At 38.5% G+C, this 19,929-nt stretch overlaps 1 protein-coding gene across 6 annotated transcripts in view; it reads right to left on the bottom strand.

Moving 5' to 3' along the window:
* NSD2 (nuclear receptor binding SET domain protein 2) overlaps nucleotides 1-19,929 on the bottom strand; it is a 95,689-nt gene that overhangs the window by 46,825 nt on the left and 28,935 nt on the right. For 5 of the 6 annotated variants that reach the window (XM_068188490.1, XM_068188489.1, XM_068188492.1 and 2 more), the window contains exon 2: nucleotides 10,612-11,237. In XM_068188490.1, coding sequence (XP_068044591.1) covers nucleotides 10,612-11,208 — 597 coding nt within the window. In that variant the 5' untranslated portion in view covers nucleotides 11,209-11,237. The remainder of the gene's footprint in view (nucleotides 1-10,611; nucleotides 11,238-19,929) is intronic. The other variant, XM_068188491.1, reaches the window with a different exon arrangement.

Genomic DNA, 19,929 nt, shown 5'->3' with positions numbered 1-19,929 from the left:
ATTAAGACAAGGGAAGACATGAAATGCTCTTTTCTGTGTAATGTAACTAGGAAGTACATATTGAACATCTTAAGCTGCACATATCTGGTATTTCCGTTTTCATTTTCAATTCAGTTTCACTCTGTTCCAAAGAACTTCCACTTTCACTGTAACAGAAGGCCCTGCTACAAACACAGACTGCTGGAGGTCCAGCTGCAGGCCAGGATAAAAACAAAGCTCCTCACATTACAAAGAAACTAAACCAAAATAATCAAAGCCCCTAAACACAATATATACAATTAAAATGTATTTTGAATTGAAGTTAGAACATACAAACTTAGTCAAACTGATTTCTTTCCTATGGAAAAAGATAAGATTTACTATGGAAAATCTAAGACTGGTTGCTGACCAAACACACATTATTTTTCTCTTCCTGCTATCTACTTGTGCTGTGCTTTGTCAGCTAAAACTCCTATTGTCTCTCATGGACCTGTGTAATGAAAATAAAAGTGGAAATGTTTTGTTTTGTCTTCCCTGTCTATCAGCACAGATAGAGAACTAAGGAAATTGTAACAGAAAAAACTTCATTCCTTTCAGAGGTCCAGGAGAGGTGTTTGGTGTGTCTGGAGAAGAAGGGAGCAACAGAACAGAAAATATTTTACCACTTGAATTCCCCAATGACAAAGGACACTATAGCCTAAAACCACAAAAAACCAAAGTAACAGCACACCAACAACATGCCTTCCTTCCTCAAAAAAAACACTATAACAATTATGTTCTTAGAAAAGCTCTTGTTTCGTGAAAAATTCAGGAATTTTATATGTCAAAAGAGAAATCCACATTCAGTCTTCAGCCAAAGGCACCCAGGGACGCAGGTACTGTCCCCAAGAGTGATGCCCTGTCATTCCCCAGAGAAATGGCTGCTTCTCACTCTGTGACTGGTGACAAAAATCTCATTAAATCAAATCACTTCAAACCCCAAAACTACAGCTGATCAAAAGCAGTGCAAAGCCCCCTCTATGTACTATTGCTTCAAATAAAAAATGTGGCCACTTAAGTCTGCTAAGAAATGGCCAGAGCTCATTCTATGTGATTCTGCCTATAAAAATACATTATCCTCACAACCCTAACTGCCTACGTGGTTTTAAATTTTTTAAGATTATAATTCACACACTACAGTGAATCTGTTTATCCCCAAAGGGCCTGAGAGGCCCTATGTTTGTCCAAATATCTCCCACCTTCTAGGATGTAGGAGAGTATATTTAGATAGTAAATGACAAGTAATTGAACACATTAAGAATAAAACTGAAGTTTTTTTCACTTGTTATATTGTACTCACTACGTATTGGAAGAATGCTGGGCAATTACATACTTGCAAACCACTGCCTACAGAGAGAATGTTTCAGGCAGAAAAGTAAAGAGTAAACCAGAACCTCACAAGATTAAGGAAAAACGTGGAATTATTACTACAAAATGGAGAATGACGAGGAAACAAAGAAAGAAGCAGTGAACTGGCAAAGTTTTATGTTCCATCTTCAGTAAAACAGAAGAGGACACTACAACAGAGCTTTCAGAAGAGCGCAGCTCCCAAAAGGCCATTGCATCCATATCTGCACAATTAAATCTGCACCAACCTCATAAAATATACAGGGAGGTAAAGACTTCTGAGGGGGAAGAGGACATGAAATGCCTACATCAAACATGTTTGTTTGCCAAAGCAAACAAACTCTATTCTGAATTGGCTTGTTAAGTTTTTCAGATTTGTAATTGTTTTATACTGAACTAGAGATTTAACTAAAATCTCCCAAATTCAGTTTTGAGAGCAATGACATTAAATGTATTTAATCAAGTTATTTTTCACTTTCTTCTATTACTAACCACTTACTTAATTTCTTCTATCACTAAAAGGGGGTCAAATCTGTCAGTGTGAAAAATTATGCTTGCAGAAGACAGTATATTCTTATCTTCCTGCCACAACCCAGATTACTTTTTTCCCCTCAACATGCTTAGATGCCAAAGCTATAAAATAATGTCAAAAAATGCTGAAAAAAACCACTGCAAATCTGAAAACTCTTCTGTGCTGGCTGAGGCTGTTTGAAGCACATATTAAGTTTTATCACAACGCGTTTGTTTCCTCTGTTTCTTCCCACAAACTCAATTAAAGCAGTTAGTGAGCAGCAGGTTGAATATCACCGTGCAGGACCCCTCTCTCCAGGAGGGAAAGCAAACAAAAGACAATAAATTCACTTAAATTTAGACAGGGATTCAGAATGTAGGTTGTGGATTTTAAAACAAGACAGAAGTTCAAATTTGTCTTTCAAATCAAGCAGTAAACTCCTGGTTCCATTTCAATTTTTTTTTCTGGCTTTGGTTCCCTCATTAGCAAATCTCTAGCAGATGAGAAAATTTAATTTAAAAGCAAATCTGTCTACTCATATCAGCAGTCTTCCTTTACCCAAACACTATGTAAGCAAGTATTTCAGACATAAACTTAACATGGTATTTTAGGAACTAGGACACAGAGTAAAGAGCTTTCAGAGTAAAGAAATGAAGAGAAACAGATTCAATCACTCACAGATTCAATAAAATGTGAGATCTGGAGCACTTCCCAATCCTTGGTCTTTCTTAAAAATATGGAGATTAGTTTCTTTCAACTGTTTTACTGAATTTCTATATTTTCATTTAGATGACCTTCTAAATTTTAAGTTACTGGCTTATTAATGAAAGGTTCCATGTTTCAGAAATTTAAACGAGATGATGTTTGAGCATAACAAATACGCCCACCTTTTATACTGAGTATTAGAAAAATATTTTTGCCTATATCCTGTGTATCTAACCTTCACTCACCCGCAAAGGTTTAAACTTTTGATGTGGTATCTGGTTATATAAGACAGTGTGGATACAAGATGCTACAGAAATCTGTAAAAACGTAACTGCAGAGCCATGAGGAACTCTGGCATGAGAAATGATTATTTCTGAACAATTTCCATATGAACTTCACACAGGATAACAGAGTGAAAGCTAAATCATCTCAGCATACCTACAGATTTTCAGAATGCCATATCCATATGTAGCTTGTTATCTGCATGTACCATGTTTCACATTCTTTAACATCGGAATCTGTAACAGGACTTTAGCACTCTTCTACACCCTTACAGTTTTTCCAAGACACTTTCTGAACAGGTATCCTCCTCTTGGCAGCTCACAAACATCCAGGACAGCATGGGTACGTGTTCTGAATCCTAATATTGCTAAAAACCTGAAAAAACCAAGTCCAGACAGCACAGCCAAAAGGCCACTAGATTTACAGGACACTGTTTTCTGGTGAAGGCAGAGACTTAATCTCTACCTTTTTTTTTTAATAACACGAACACTTCTAAGGCAGCTGACTAAGCTTAAACAGAAAAGAATAATTATTTGGCATTAAAGGTCTCTGTTAGTTAACTAATATTTTGACACAGTTCAAGTACTACTTTGCTTTAGAGATCAGACCTTTAAAATGAATTCCCATACTTAAAGGCAGGCACAAGAAGTTTCACAAGTTCTGCTGTTCCATTCACCTGGCAGGTCCTCTTCTAGAGATGAAATGCCCAACCAGTGCTTAAAAGCCTAAGACAGGTGGGGGAAGACAACCAAGAAAATCCTCAGCAGACAGACATTACCTTAACTTGGCAATGCTGAAGCTTATTTCTGAAACATCCCTTATCTGGAGCAATAAAAATGTACAGAAAACCTGGGAAACCCCAGCCCCATATGCGTATGAAAACAGGGCAATCTTTGCAGTGCAAAATCATGATGCTCGTAACCAAAGTGCTGCCAATTCCACCAGAACTAAGATCTCAAATTGTTTCACTTCATCACAAGCATCCCAAACATACACTCAAGCTGATATTTATTTGCCAAACAAACAAAACAGCAAAAATAAATCAAAATCAAGCTTTTCTAGCATTAGTTGCTGCTATGAGGTCACAAATTCCCTTCCTCACACAAGCACAGCAGGGCTTGTTTAACAAAAATATACGCAAGACTTGGTCTTCCCTCTTCCAGTGAGCTTTCAAAATAGTAATTTTTAAAAGCAGCCCTTCTGGGAAGGGAATTAATTTCTGATTATTGACAACATATAGTTTTAGCTACTACTATTTTATGATGCATGGGAGCACAACTCCTGTAGGTACTTAAGGTATTCAGAAAAAGCAAAAATATAAACTAGCCCAGTTGGATCTCTTTATTTATAATATAAAGATGATAAAAAGATGGTAAAAGACAAACATAAAATTAGTGCCTGTGGGCAAAGACCTCTTTTGGAGAACCTAAAGTTCATCTGCCCTACATGAAATCCACTCTAAAAAAAGGAAACTTGTAAAGGAGGTTGAACCCACTGCTCCAAGACAGATCAAAATATTTTGCTTTTGCTACTTTGCCTAAGGGTTACTACAAAATATCTTTCTTTTTTGACAGAAGGGGGCTATAAGGGCCAGAAATTACATCTGGTACAGATCACTAATGTTTTCCAAATATCTGCCTGTAAATCCATCCAAGTAACACAACCCTGAACTGCAGATCTAACTCCTTGCTACATGTGAGACTTAGACATGCATTATTTTGGTTAAGCAGAACACTGAGCAGAGCAACAGAAAGGCTTTGCCATATCTTGGACAAAAAAAAATACAAACCAGTGAAACCAGCAGCAAATACCTTGCCAAACAAACCTATAGTGGTCAATACAGGAGGAAGAAAAGGAAAAGCTGAGATTTTAAATCATTTAAAAAATGACATTACCTGTGCAACAACTGAGAATAAATCTGGTCAGCTTATAAAACCAGAAACTGCCATTAATCTCTCAACACCATCTGCTGCTGACATGTAAAGGGAAGTTAGTTCTTCAAAAGGTGGCTTACTCACCACTTTACTTCAGCTGTCATGTCCACCATAATGCCCAAAAGAACAAAATAAAATAGAAAAAGTTCTGGAATGCACAAACCAATGATAAATATGAAAAAATGCAAGAGATGCTGACATTCTTTGAATTTGACTTAGCTACGTCTAGTCAGCTCTTTTCTACAGCAGCCTGGCTCAGCGTTCAGAAGCGGTCAGAAATCAATCATATGCTAAGTATTATTTATAATGAAAAATAATGAAATTGAGAACAATATAGAAAATCATTAACATGCCACCATATGCATTCACAAAACACTTATATTTTGAATGTCCTCTGCTGTTCTGGTTCCTTATTCTAAACAAACACCACAAGACAGCAGAACCCAAAGGGCAGCACAGTGCAGAAAAAGGGTAACACAAAGCAGCATTCTGGAATTGCTTGTACAATATATGGAACTACACACTAGTACTGGACAAGCTGAAATTCAAAATAGAGAAGCTTTGTGAGAAAACTACACAATGACCAGTAACAGAAGTCCATGATCCCTGTTTCTATTATTATGAGAAAATCTAGCAAAACAAGTAGGTAGAAAATTGAAAAGGTGAAAGAGCTGCTTTATTGCCCTGTTACTTCCTGTACTGGATGCAAAAAGCTCACACTGGCTCAAAAAGAACCCGAGGTCTCCTTCCATGAATTTTGCCATCTCCAGCCATTAAATACAAAGTCACCAGCTCCAGAAACCTCTGAGTCACAAACTGCTGGAGGCTGAGTATATCCAAAAGGAGCATCCCTCTATGATTTGTGATATCTGTACTCTCCATTATGCCTCCTCCACTGGACCCTACCCCGACCCGAGGTGCTGAATTAAATGGCTCCTTGATCCAACTTGGTAGTGCTATTCTTAGATAGTATTTTTGTCAACACTTCCAAGATATTATTTCATGCTCGATTTGGATTCTCCCACCAATGTGTTTATGAAGAGAGAGGACAAAAAATGTGTTTAGGTAACACTTATTGAGACAACAGTTTTACGTAAAAAAGTGCACTTAATTCAGCCACTTTTACATACAAGAACAGGAAGTCTGGTATGGAAAGCCTGAACAAATACTCAGGTTTTCTGCTATTAATTTTGTAGCCACTCTGAGAATACTCACAGCTTCTAATCTCCTCTCAAACCACTATAATGCTGGATGCTTTTTAGTGCTTCTTAAAGAACAAGTGGTTCTTTAAGATACTTTTCCAATGAGGCATTATGAAAAAACAATTTAAAGTACTGAAGTAACAATTACTGCTGCACATCATGAGCTGCTTAACACTAACAAGTTCTCAAGGCTTAGCTAAATTTAATCCTTTACTAAGGGCTAATGCAAAACAGTATTTCAGAAACTCTTCCAAAAAGGGTAAGAAGTTATTTCTCTTGTTCCTGAAGGGATCACCCACAAGAGATTTTTAGGATTACTCTTTCTCCTTTAGCATCCCGGTGATATCAGCCAGACAGCCTGTGTTATCACTCGCCTGAAGACAGGATCTGATACCTCAAGACAGTCTATTAAAAAGGAAAACATAACTGTGTTCATTTTATCCTACAACTACAGATCCTGACTCCTGTGGTAGCTTCGCTGCACATTTTGTGACAAGTACAGTAAGTGTAATTTACCCGGAATTCCTAACAACTGATAAGAAACAATCAAGTCCTTCCCCTGAAAACACATACTTATTTTACATGTTTTTCTTTTTATTTTTAAAATTAAAACAAAGTGAGCAATCTTGGTATCTGCAATGGGATAATAAAACATTCAATGAACTCCATTCTCCAATATTACAAAGGGAACTTGTTGCTTTGTGCTGGCCTTTACTGATTAGATGCAAACATCAGAGAAATATCATCACCTTCATTGGTCCCCAGCTTCCTGCATTTAGTTACAACAGACACAATTAGAAGATCATCCTCAAACTGTTTCAGTTCTACCCTTACTGGGTTTTTAAATCTTTGCCAGTATGTAGATATTGGATATAATGGAGCTAGCCAGAAAGCTTTTCTCTATGAAGATGAAATGGCAACATAAACATATGACAAGGACTAGTGGAATTTCTCCAGCAATTTGCAATTTCCCCCCATGTAGCTACTGCAAGGTCATTATAGGCCATATCCTGCAGAGAGAGAGTAAAAACCTGCCAAGTTTCTGGTACAACACTAGAAGAGAACTACAAGAAAAGTGGATAGGAAGCTATCTGGAAGGTATAGTTTTTGGATCATGTGCATGTATCACACAGCTGGAAACCTTAAACTAGCAAGTAGAGCAGAGTGTGGACTTCCAGGTTTGTTCTGGACATAGTGCTGCTGCTTTTGTGAGCTACTGCACCCGTGCTGGGAAGCCAGGCCAGGAAGCCCAGCCAAAAGGGCAAACTGCCACTTGCAGGCCCATCCCAGCTTCTGCAGAACGAGCTCAGATGTGCCAGGATCACAGACTGGGCTGCTCCCATGGTCAGGGAGCACAGCTAGCCTGGGACCCCCAGCATGAGCTGCACATGTATGTACTCTCTGTTTCCTGTACAGAAACTCTGCATTGCTCCAGGGATCTTACTGGCATTACTTCATGTTAATATATGAAATAAACCTCTGCAATCCAAACAGGATTGCTTCACTTCTAACACAAGCAATAAGAAAATCTCACTTCTCACTGGTAGTGAAAACTGACTGGAAAAGCAGTCAGGACAAATCCCAGGCCCAGGGCACCCTGGCACATGAGCAGCTACAGGAGCCCAGGACTCTGGCATCGATTCAAACCTCTAACATGGGATACCCACCACCCATGACACAGAACATCCAGGGCTGCACTGCCTTGGCTTTAAAGCTGTGAAACCAAGCCTTATCACAAGAGGCCTGGATTTTAAACTAAACTCCTCAGGTGGAGAGATACTGGGGTGGAGGAAAGAAGGGTGAAAAGAGGGAGGGGAGGAAGAAAGAGGCACAGGTTTTCCCACTCCATGTCCTTTACCCTGGGAAAATGAAAGCATTACAGCTTTTTCTCAGAGGCCTGGAAAAGCTGGTGGTTATCAACAGAAATCTAACTCACATCAGAGCTGGGCAGGTCACATTTATCCCCAGCTGAAAACTGACTCGCAGACAATGTTTTAAATAGCTTTCATTTCTGTTAACAAAAAATGCCCAAACAACAAGAACACCCAACAGCAGAGCACTGGAACATTTGTTACGTGATATACCTCTCACCTCAGTGCAATAGTAATCTGCTGTGTCCATCAGTGAGAGATATAATTACCCTACACAAAAGGCAGCATTTGAAACATGGTGATTTTTGCTAAATCAAAAGGGTAAGAGGCTGGACAACAAGAAATTGAGAGAGAAACCAGCTGAAAAATAAAACCAGACAAACAGGTTCTGCCTTAACTTGTAACCTACAATAAACAGGTATCTGAGAGCAAAATTAATCAGCTTTTACTCAAAGGATATTTACCTAACTTCCACTTGGCAGCCACAATCAGCTACATAAAACCACAGTATGATGCACTAACATTAAGGCTTTGGATGCTGGCCACGGAGTAACAGCCAGAGCCCGAAACCAAAGAACACTGATACTAAGACATTACAGTTATTATCACAGAAAACACATGTATGTCACAAGCCTGACAAGTACATGTGGACAAACATTTGAAAAATCTCCTTCATATATTCCCCCATATTTGTTTTTCCTCATTTTAAACCTGCACAGTTGCATACCCTCCCTACGAGAGAAAGAAAAGCCTCATGCTTTTTACAATCAAGGAGTTATAAAATAACATCATTCAACCTTTAAATGCTTCTCCTTTTGACCTTTGTGCTTTAAAGTGCACCATGCCAGGAAAAAAAGAAGCCAGAAGTGTGACCCTCTGTTTCAAGCTCTCTGAAAAGAACAGGGTTGCAATACTGCAAGGTCTGAGATCAGGCAGGTGGTTGCCTTGATTGGGTGGTTTGGTAGCTCCGGGGTCTGGCACAGGAGCAAATAACCCTATCACTCAGCAGCCACTGAGCCCCAACCACTCTGGGAAACGGTGTTGATGTGGTTTTCTCCTCATCATTTCTGCCCAAAAGACAACTCAAAGAAGCCAGACAAACCTTTCTTTTCATTTTAAATGAACTGCACAGCAGGAAAAATTAAAGGCCGCTGTCAATGGACAACCAATGTAAAAGGCTTCAGAACAAACTGCATTGGTGGACATATTAAATATCACCTCCTCTTTCTGAAAAAAACCAAACTAACAAACTCACACATATATGCTCCAGTTGTCAATGCTATTAAACTTGCCACTTTTTAGTCCAATTTGTCCTTATTAACAATGAGCTGGACAAAGAATTACTTGAAATATCGACTCTGGCCATACCTTTTACCTCTGAGTAACGATTCAGAAAAGTCTGAACCAGTTAGTATTAAAATATTCTCCTTAACTAAATTAAGGAAAACAAACTCTTGAACAACATTCCTGAAAACATGAGTATTGATAATTTTAGGATCAATTATACATTCAACCCATAAACAAATGATAAATATTTCTGATACCCAGAAACACATTTACACAGTTCTGTGAACTCATTTATTTAGTTTTATTGAAAAGAACTGTAAATAAAATCAGCCGCTGTGTTTCTTCTCTGTACCTGCGACCTTGAAAGAAAGTAACAATCAACAGGGCTGTGCTAGTGGTAGGACTGGATGGTCTTAGAGGTATTTTTCAGCCCACGATTCCATGATTAACTGCAGCTGACAGAAAACCGTAACATACGTTCTGTGTTTAAGGTGTGCAAAACCAGGACCTTTTAACAATCCAAAGCATTCATTAGCATTCACCATTGTTATACAACACCATTCTGAATTATTCACTGAGAAACTTAATATACATAGAAGTATCCCTGCTATGTAGGGTTTTTCCTCTGAGATAAAGTTATTGCAAACCACATTCCTTTAAATGGAGTCTAGCAAAAAAAGCTAAATAAAGGGGGGAAAGGGGTCCCAGCAGCATTGTTATTTACAACTTGGGAAGGCAAATTAAAAAAATTGAAACATTTCTGCCAATGTTTAAAAGAAGTAAAAAACCAAAGACCTTGACAACAAAATTAATGACACCAAATACAAGACCAAGATATTTTCAATTAAAACAAATCAGTGGGTTATAGCAAGCAAAACCAGCTCTTCTCAGATGACAAACAGGCATGGCTCAGACTACATTCCAATTGCCAAAATCTCATGGCAAAGAGGCCGGCTGATCAGCCAACTGACTGCTGAGTACATTTTTCTTTTAATTCAGAACCAGAAATAGATTTAAAAAGTAGTTTTTTTTTCTGAAACATCTGCTTATTAAGAAGCCAGAATACCTCATTCTCCAGGAGTTACAGACCATCTCTAAATGTAGAGGCCTCCTCAGCTCCCTTGCTCATGTGCACATCCTGACTTGATCTTGCCTACATGTCTAGAGGAAATTTCTGTTTCATGCACCACATACTTCCACATGCCTTGATTTGCTTTGGAGACTTAATTTACTGATATGGAAACTGAATTTATGGGGTATTCCTATCCTGGGGAAGAAACAGGTACCAGAACTAGAGTGCATCTGTCCTTTGTTGAGACAAAGAGAAGCATAGAAAATTACTCCCCGCGTTTGTGAGGCACCTACTAAATGCCTGAAGATGAGCATACAAACACTGAAATTCCTGTATGATTAACCAATCTCACAAAACACAGAAAACATTTAAAAAGTACTACCTTCTTTTCAGCGGTGCTTGAAGTCTTTGATACTAACGCTGTTTCAACAAGACCCTGCTCAAGTAAGGAGTCATATTTTATGCTTCTTTTTCTGCTTCTCCTCTCCTTGTTTGCTGGCTTTTGTTCATTTTCCTCCGACTGAGACACATCCGCACCATTGTCTCCACAAATGGAGGATTCAAAAAGAGGCTTCCCATTCATGTAGGTTTTAGTGATTTTCAGCTTTATTTCTGGAGAGCCATTCTTGATAGGAGTAGTGTTGGGGGGTGTTCCAACTCCCTTTATTTCCTGAGGTTCAAAGCGCAGCTTGGCATCTTGGGCCCCGGACTCGCCATTAAACACCCGAGAGGTCAGATCTTTCAATTTATCAGCTGGAATAAATGGAAGAGTCTCATGGCCATTATATTTTTGCATGACACCTTCCTGTAGAGTGGCAGAAAGTTGTGCTTTGCCCAGGTAGACAGAACATTCACGATTCACTTCACAATTCTGAGGTTTCCCATTGGTATTTCCAAGGATCTCTGGTACCTGCTTCATTTTGATGCAGTTAATTTTTTGAGTTAACAGTTGAGAACTTCTTTTGATGCTAAAGTCCATTCAGCCCAGATGTTTCCAGTCTTACACTGCTATATTAAGACAAAAAGACAAAAAATATTTTTAATACGAAATGTCAAAATTTCTTATTTTTAATAAGAAATGTCAAAAACACTATTAAGTATTCAGAAAGACGTCAGCACTAATATAAAACTCAATGTACTTCATTAGTTTTACTAAAAAAAGCTTTGTTTACAATCTTCAGAGGCAAAATGCCTCAATATCTGTTAATATGCATTACAAAAAAATTCCAAGAAAAACTGATATATGAATCATCAGTTTTATTAAATCAAAAGTGGAAAGCAAAATCACAGTTTCATTTTAACCGCTTGTTAACCATCTACAGCATGAGCGTTGCCTACAATAAATACACAAAGGTACTGCACTATATAAAATAAGTAAGAGGTTAGACCTAAGATAATATCATTAGTAACAACATAAACCAGATGAGTTTATCTCCAAGAGGCTGTGCCAGCACAGAAACCCCACAGGCTGTGTTCCTGTAGCACCTACACTATGGACAGCAGCATCACAGGCTTCCCTTCCTCCCTCTACAAACAGACCTTCAATCATCCATCAAAGCACACCCCCTGCAGAAACACTACAGCTCAGACAGTCTCCACCCATTTCCCAAAGCATTCTGGCTGTAAGAATGAATAAAGAGTGAGCCTTTTGGGCCAGGAACACCAGCCCACTGGGAAACAGCCAATCCTTCAGGCCAGTGACCATAATGGACAAAATTTAAATGATCAAAGCAACTTCTGGAATTTTAGATTTTTCATAGCAACAATATCCTCTAACACCCACTTTTCATACAGAAATTTGCAAATATGCAACAAGCTAAAACTGCACTATTTTCTGCCTTAAACAGGTTCTCCAAGGGTTGTAAAAGCTAACCCTGCCTATTTCAGCATTATAACACTGTAGCAAACAAATCAATCTGGCAGAATGACTCCTTTGTGCTCCTAGACCAGGCAAGATGATTATTTCAATTTTTTTTAAATTCACATGCACAGATTCTTCATATAACCAGGTCCAGTATATACCAGTATATGATATAGAAAAATACACCATCATAAATATTATGAAAGCTCAGCACAATAATCATCATATCCATGCTCAAGGTAACCAATTTCATATATGATTAAGTCCAAGGACTGTCACATCGAATCAAAATTTCATCAGATCTAGTCTTATGTGCTTCCAAAAAAGTGCAGTAAAAACCATGATGAATAACTATTGAATTATCAGTTGCTATGGGAGAAATCACTTTTGAATCCCACCTTGTTTATTAATGCACACGGTTACAATGCTTACAATGGCATATTCCTCCAACTTGCATTTTTGATAGCTCTACATCAGGAGTAGCAATGTAAACATGTTCATAACTGAGCACTGCTGTAGCCTGGTAAACCTTCTAAAGGATGTCAAGCTTGAATTCAAAGCAGCTGATAAACATGAAACCTTTTCATTTACAAAGATGCAGGAAAAAAAAAAATTAAAAATCATAACTCCATCACTCCTTAGCAAATGCTCCCATCTCCCCAACATGCTGCTCTAAAATATCCACAGAACGGTATCTTTCTACACAAGCTATATAAACTCATTTGAGAGATGAGAACCCTTCTCGCTCCAGGCTGAAAATCTGGCATTAAACAAGGCAAGGACAGCAAGTGTACCTGAGCTCCAAGTGAATCTGCAAGAGAAAAAGTTCTAATCTTTCTTTAGCTAGATGAAGTCTGAATTACCAATAAAATCTCTGATAAAATGAGTAGAAAGCAGCCAACTATATTAACTCTTCTTAAGAAGAATCAGAGATAAAAATAAACTCAAAACTCAACCAGAACAGAATAAATGACTAAACCTAAAGAGAACCTTTCACAATACCTTCTATGAAAACACGGACATGAGACAAACTCCCAACCCAATTAATAACATGACAATGTCTCAAGCTGTGATTCAGCAGATTTAAATGAAATCATATTTCTCTCAAGAAACAACTAGTGACAAATTCTATAAATCTCTGGGCAAAAGGCAAACCTGCTGGGAAGGATTTCACACAGTTACGGAGTGCAAAATCCTTTAGAAAAACCGCCAAAACCAAGAACAAAACAACCAAAACACCGGACTGTTGCTAAATGTGTACTTCCTTCGCAGGGATTCTCAGGAGAGTAAACCAGAGATTGGATTTGGGCATGGAAGTTCCGAATTCCCGCTGGGGCAGAGCGCGGCTCCGCGCGGCCGCAGTGCCCTCCAGTGGGAGCCAGGCTCGGCACGGCTCTTCCCGGCCAAGGAACAGCTCCAGGATGGCTCCACGAACTGCTGATCACAGGGTATGGATTTCTGCATTTCCTAATCCACAGCCTCTTCTGTGCTGCTGAATTATAACTCTTACTCTCGTCACATACGTCTGGAAGCGACAAAGACATCAAGCTTGAGGCACATCTCCAAAAGAGCAGTAAATAATCCAGTTAGACTGTGTTACTGGCGCACTCGGTCTCGGGACACTGATGAATTATAACGGGTAACTTAAGAATGTCAAAACATAAAAATTGCCATAGTCACAGAATAACTTAGGCTGGAAGGGATTTCCTCAGAGCATCTATTCCCACCCCTTGCTTAAGAAAAACTTCAAACTTCTCAAGGCTTCATCTGAACAATGACCCATAGATAACCAAGTTAAAAGCTATAGATAAAAAAAATCAAGTTATTCTCTTTCTAGCTAATAAAACAGTAAACACTCCATATCACAAAAACAAAACGAAACCAAGCCAACCAACCAAAAAACCAAACCGAAAAAAAAAAAGAAACCAAAACAAAAAGACCAGTAAGTGAAAGACCCTGAACTTTTAGCAGTTACCTTGATTTGCCCGATCCATCTGAAAATACACAGATTTCAAGAACTTCAGTGAGTGAAGGTTCAGTTAATGATTCTCACTAATACACGTCACTAAAAACAGCTGAAAGCACTGAAAAAGGCCCCTCAAATCACTGGAGCCAAGAGACAACAAATCCAGGAGTAATACTGATAAAAGGAAGTTAATGTTCCCACAACAATCACAAATGGGGAAATGAAGACAAAGGCAGTAATTTGAAACTGTAAGGTATCAGAACCAGGAGATACAGATTATAAAACATGGATAATAGACCACGTTTGTACAAAGATTTAATGGAACCAAATGAGTAGAAGCTTAAAGTAAGAGGCAGAATAATGGGCTAAGATAACAGATGTGAGTACCTAACAAAAAATATAATCCCATGGGGAGATGAGACATGTAGACAGCAATTTGCAGGTTAGTCACTATCTCTAGGACAACCAGTGGGATGGATATCAGTGATACGCATCTCAGTCCTCCTTGCAAAAAATAAACTACATTGTGGGGTCTGGGTAAAAGAAAGAAGTTAGAAAATCTACACATGGGGATAACAAAGGGTTTCAGGAAAGAAGATCAAAATTGAAGCCAGGTACATTTTGCACCACCTTTACTAAACAAAACTTCACAGTAACACTGTAAGAAAAAGAAGAAAAAGGACCAGGCCCTTTGTGAGAGGAAGACACAGAGCAGAAAAAGAAGGGGCGAAAATAACCACCAACCAAGCAGTGCTGCTGTTGAGTTTGGAATTAATGCAAGGAGATCTAGAAGACATGAAGGAATGAAATAAGATAGATCACAGACAAGATCTGGTTGATTCAGGTTGTAAGAATAAGGTCCTGAAGCAGCTGAGCATACAATTAGATTTGGTAGCTAAAATCAAGTGCACTCATGCTGGACCACAGTATCACACAGAAGCAAAAGCAATCCCTTATCTTTTTCTAGATGACAGTATCTATTGAAAAGGAAAGTGGGGGGAGGGCAGGCAAAAGAAGGGGACAAAGCATCTCAAGCTAGTAGCAGCTAATGAGCTTAAGCCAGTATCGTCCCATACGGAATGTCTGGTGACCCAACAAGTACCATTTTCACTAACAAAGGGGAAAAAAAAAACATTATAACCAGGGGTCTGCTGAATAAACATTATATTTTGGCTTGTGAACAAACAGCTTTCAGCATGGAAAAGAAGATTTCTTATCAGACTATGGTCTCTAGAATTTTTAATTTAGACAATGACAACTGGACAATCCTTGCAATGGCTTTGTACACATTTTCATACCAAAAAAAACAGATTCTATATAAGGCGAACTATCTTGCAGACATTCTAAATCACGCATTAATTACTTGAAAGTTCATCATCTGACAGGAGTCAGCAGCCAAATACAGTTACTGTGCATGTCAGATTCCTCCTTCACTGTCCAAGCCACTATCATTTATGTGATATTTATTAGCCATTTCTTCCACATTTGCTGTAATTTCAGAGATGCTTTTCTGGTGTGTCAGGAAGAATGGAGTACTCCATTCCTTTCAATTCTGCCAAAGGGAGGGAACTGAGTAAGTAATTATCAACAAGCATCTCTATTTAATATCACTTTTCTTTTGTCTAAGGGTTTTCTTACTCTGGTGAATTACTCCGGGCGGGCACAGGGAGGTGGGGGAAAGAAGGGGAGAATGACACACCTCAACACAAATTCACAGTAAGAGAACTTCATCCACAAAAGCTATTTTTATTACCTACAAATCAGGCTTTCAGCTGGCACTAAAAAGCTAATAGATGGCTGCTGCTTTTTTGTGTTAAGATTGCTTTCTGCTAAGTGCTCTCCATCGTCTCATCCATTTTAAGACAAAAGGTTATTCCTATTTTCAGATCATAATGAGAGAAAATATTTAATGAGATTAAGTTACAAAACCTTTTTGCTAATACATTTGAAAACTTGAGTATGCTTATTCATATTATCTTGTATAAAACCCCTAAAATACCAAATAGGAGTAGATGAGCATTTACTATAGTGTAGTACACTGTAACTGTTCTTCACTGCATTAAAACAATGAAAAATTACTACAGGATCTAAACAGAATTTTATATTAGAAGAAAACACAACTAAAAATTGCATTGCAAGGTCGGCCAAAAGTTGTCACAAACCAGTTCTAGCCAGAAAATTCAAAAGCAGCGTCGCTCATAAAGAAAACCTATACTGTAGTACCTGAGATAAAACTGAAAATGAATATACCAAATCATTCTAAAAATGTATGAGCCTTAGGAAAATTTTGCAAGAAACATCTGTCCAAAGGAGATGATTTTTAATGTAAAAGCACCTGAAGTAAAGACTTCATTAGTCTTGCAGTAGATATAACAAGAAAAAGTACATTTTGAAAACACTGTGAAAAAAGTTAGTGTACTTACAGTTGTACTTACTACCCAATACTACTTTTGGGTCACCAAATTTTTGGGGGGAAGAAAAAGTATCCATATCTTTTAAAATTTGTTTTGGATTTGCTTTTTTTTCCCCCTGATGGATAAAATTACTGAACTTCAATGTCACAGCCTATTTTCATGAACCAAAACAAGTATTTACTGCCTTCTTACCAAGACAATAGGTAATACCAACTTGTACAATTAACAACTGTAGAATGGAAAGCAATTTCTTCCCTTTAAATGCCACTTGCTACTGCAGAACACAAGCTTACAAAATGGATGGACTTGCTTTCTTGTTCTTCCTTGGGAAAAGCTTTTGCAACCAACCCTTTTTTGTGGACAAGGATAGAAGATTTTCTAAGGGAATTCCTCTCCATGAGTTCCTTTACTTAAAATCACAGAAATATTCTTTTCCACTGCTGCAGAAATTTATGCTGTCAGTTCCACTCATGCTGCTGGAGGTGGGTGAAGCAATGAGATACATTTGAGTAAGATCAAATTCTTCTAAGATGTTGCAATTCTGTCTGAAGAGAGACTACACATACCACTGTGGTGGGACCACAGATCAAACAGAGAAGAACGGCTTCTCCTCTGCACATAAGCAGGGAGGAACACTGGTGCCTAAAATGGTAGGAACTATGAATATACCAGCAATATTTAATAAATGCAAAAAGGCAGCCCCCAAACCCAAGACTTTTCTGTGCGCTGGAGAGCTCCAAAGGGCACAGAAAATAGGACTCTGTGGCAAAATAGGACTCAGCAATTCAGTACTTGCTCAGTTTACATCTTTGCTCACTGATAAAACGATGTCTCTCCCTATATTTCAGGTGGGCCAGAGTTGTGCACCTGGCATCTACATAGCTTGGGAACAAAGAACCAAATACAATCAATCAATCTCAAACAGCACAGCACTTCAGTGCAGAGATCCTTATTTATACTGCTTTTTCACCTGGTCTAATGCTACTTTATTTCCCATACCTTTTTTAATCCCATCCCACTGCCTTTATTTTGTCAGCATCCCACCACTACTCCTTCCATCACACTTTCAGGATCTGGATCCTCTGGCTTACATAATATTCACTGCAGCAGATAAACACACTATAATCTGCTTCCTCTTTACTGTGGCCAGTGATTCTGCTCTTATTCCCATATGTAGTTGTGACAGCATAGCAATTGCCTGAAGCTTCACCAAGAGAATCATGAAAATTTCTGATTGTTCGAATTCTGAGGGAATTCAAGGAAGGGAAGATCAAACCTGGGATAACACCACAAAATGTTATAGGCAGTGAATCAAACTGCAGTGCTAACAAGATGTTATCTGCTACACCTCTACAGAAATCAGTGTTTCCCAGATCTGACCAGACAGCAGCTAACTCTAATCCAGAGGCTACAGTAATTTTGCCTAAACCCTGACAAGTGTGCTATCTTTGTCTATCACAGCATTAAAACCTGTTCATCCAAGTGGGTGCATTTAAATGCCAGAAGCACACTCGGTGCACCGGAATGGTTCTGGGAAGTGGCAGTGACACTGGAGATATGTGAGGCTTTGCCAACACTACGAAAGCCCAGCTGTATGTACACAGAGAGGGCATATTAATCCTAGAGCAGCATTTGGCCACATCTTCTGCTGTTTACACATTGCACTCATAATGCACCTCTCTGATGTGGACAGGTAATGTGTACAAATAGCTGATTTCTTTCACCCAGTACATTCAGCTTCACACCTCATGGCATTAGGTAAAGATCTGGAGGGTAAAGGTCACAGGTAATTAATCCTGGCTCCACAGCTGGAGTTTCACTTACAGATAGGCACCATTCACTAAAAACTGCACATATCCACATCTGAACATGACTGACTATACTGTGATCCTGGCCATACTGTGCTAATTCTGATCTACTTAACACAGACCATAACCATTTACATGCAACTACATTAATAATTCTATCAATGTATTACCTTGAGGCAAAACACACACACAGAGGTAACTGGCAGATGTATGCCAGGAACACTCAAGCAAGGCCTGAGACTTCAAACATTAGACACTCTTCAAACAAATCCAAATACTTCCTATGAAGTGGCCTTTCTGGTTTGGACATTACTTGAAGTATTTCCCTGTGCTGGAGCTTTACCATGCTCCTGTCAAAATGCATTACCATCATTCTCAGGGTTCTTAATTCCTTTTTTATTTCTTTTGCTACATCTACATCAAAAATCTCTCAGAAAGTGATTAGTGTAACTGTTAGAGGTAAAAGGTCTGGAATTTGAGCTTTAAGTTTCTGTAGATATAGTCTACCTTATCCATTCCACTTGAAGACAGAAAGATAAAACACTTCCCTGTCTAACAAACCAATTCCTTCCTGTCCACTTTCCAAAACTTCTGTGTAGAGGTTTGCAGTGGGTATCTCCTGCAATTTTTTGCTTTCCTTTCAGCACAGTACTAGCTTTGTGCATTACTTCACTGTCTTATCAAATTTAGTTTGTTGGACAAATTCTGTTGTACATACTTCTCATGGGAAAATCTAGTTCTGACTGTAGAAATAAGTAGTGTTAAGCAATTGTAGCTGCTCTCCTTACTTGCAGAGTTTCTGAAGGCTCAGCTATCACTATCATTTTGAGCCAGGCTTTCACCTGATGAATAAATACTGCACATGCACTTTCAGCTACACATTTTATGACTGGAACTTGTTTTTTTGCTGCTGAATTTCAGTCACATCCCACATTTAATCCCAGCATTTGTTTCTAGTTTGTTCAGGAGTGCTACTACAAACCAGCTTTTGATAGCCTGCATTTTGCACTCACAGAAAAATCACAACATTAATTTAATTCTGAAGTATTTGATTGAAAGTTGTTGGCAACCACTTCTTATAGGGAAATGATCCATATTCACATCTTTCACCCTACACTGTTCTACAAGGTTCACATTTTGGCTTAAATCCCTCTGGCTTTATTATCAGACTAGAATCTAGGCATTCTTTACTACAGAGAAAACTCCCCAGTTCAGATGTTTCAGAGTACCAGTGCAGTCAGGATCTTTGCTCCAATGGAATCCCACCAGGGCTGGCAAGTTGCAAAATTAATTTATCTGATATGTGATCTTGGGAACCTCAGCTCTAGAGACTAACCCATGCCACAGCATGAACATTTACACTTCTGCTTATTAGAATGAATAAATATGTGAAATGGTTCCCAAACACCATGACAGAAAGCTGCATTACTACATATTCTTTCTAATGCTTCTTTTATTCTTTAATCAGTAGTTTTTCAAAATATTTCAGATTCCATTTAAATCACGTTTCTAACGAGATCTTCCCTAACCTCTTTTGTCACAGAATATCTTATCTTCTGCTGCTTTGTGTATCTCTTGTTTACTATGGCAGAACTCAGAGAACAGAACTCACTCCTGTTATGTTCTTTGACTTTGGCAAAGAAAACATGGA

This window comes from Anomalospiza imberbis, chromosome 4 (assembly GCF_031753505.1).
Source record: "Anomalospiza imberbis isolate Cuckoo-Finch-1a 21T00152 chromosome 4, ASM3175350v1, whole genome shotgun sequence".
Lineage (NCBI taxonomy): Eukaryota > Metazoa > Chordata > Aves > Passeriformes > Viduidae > Anomalospiza > Anomalospiza imberbis.
The sequence above is the reverse complement of the archived record's forward strand: the minus strand, read 5'-3'. Positions and strand labels throughout refer to the sequence as shown.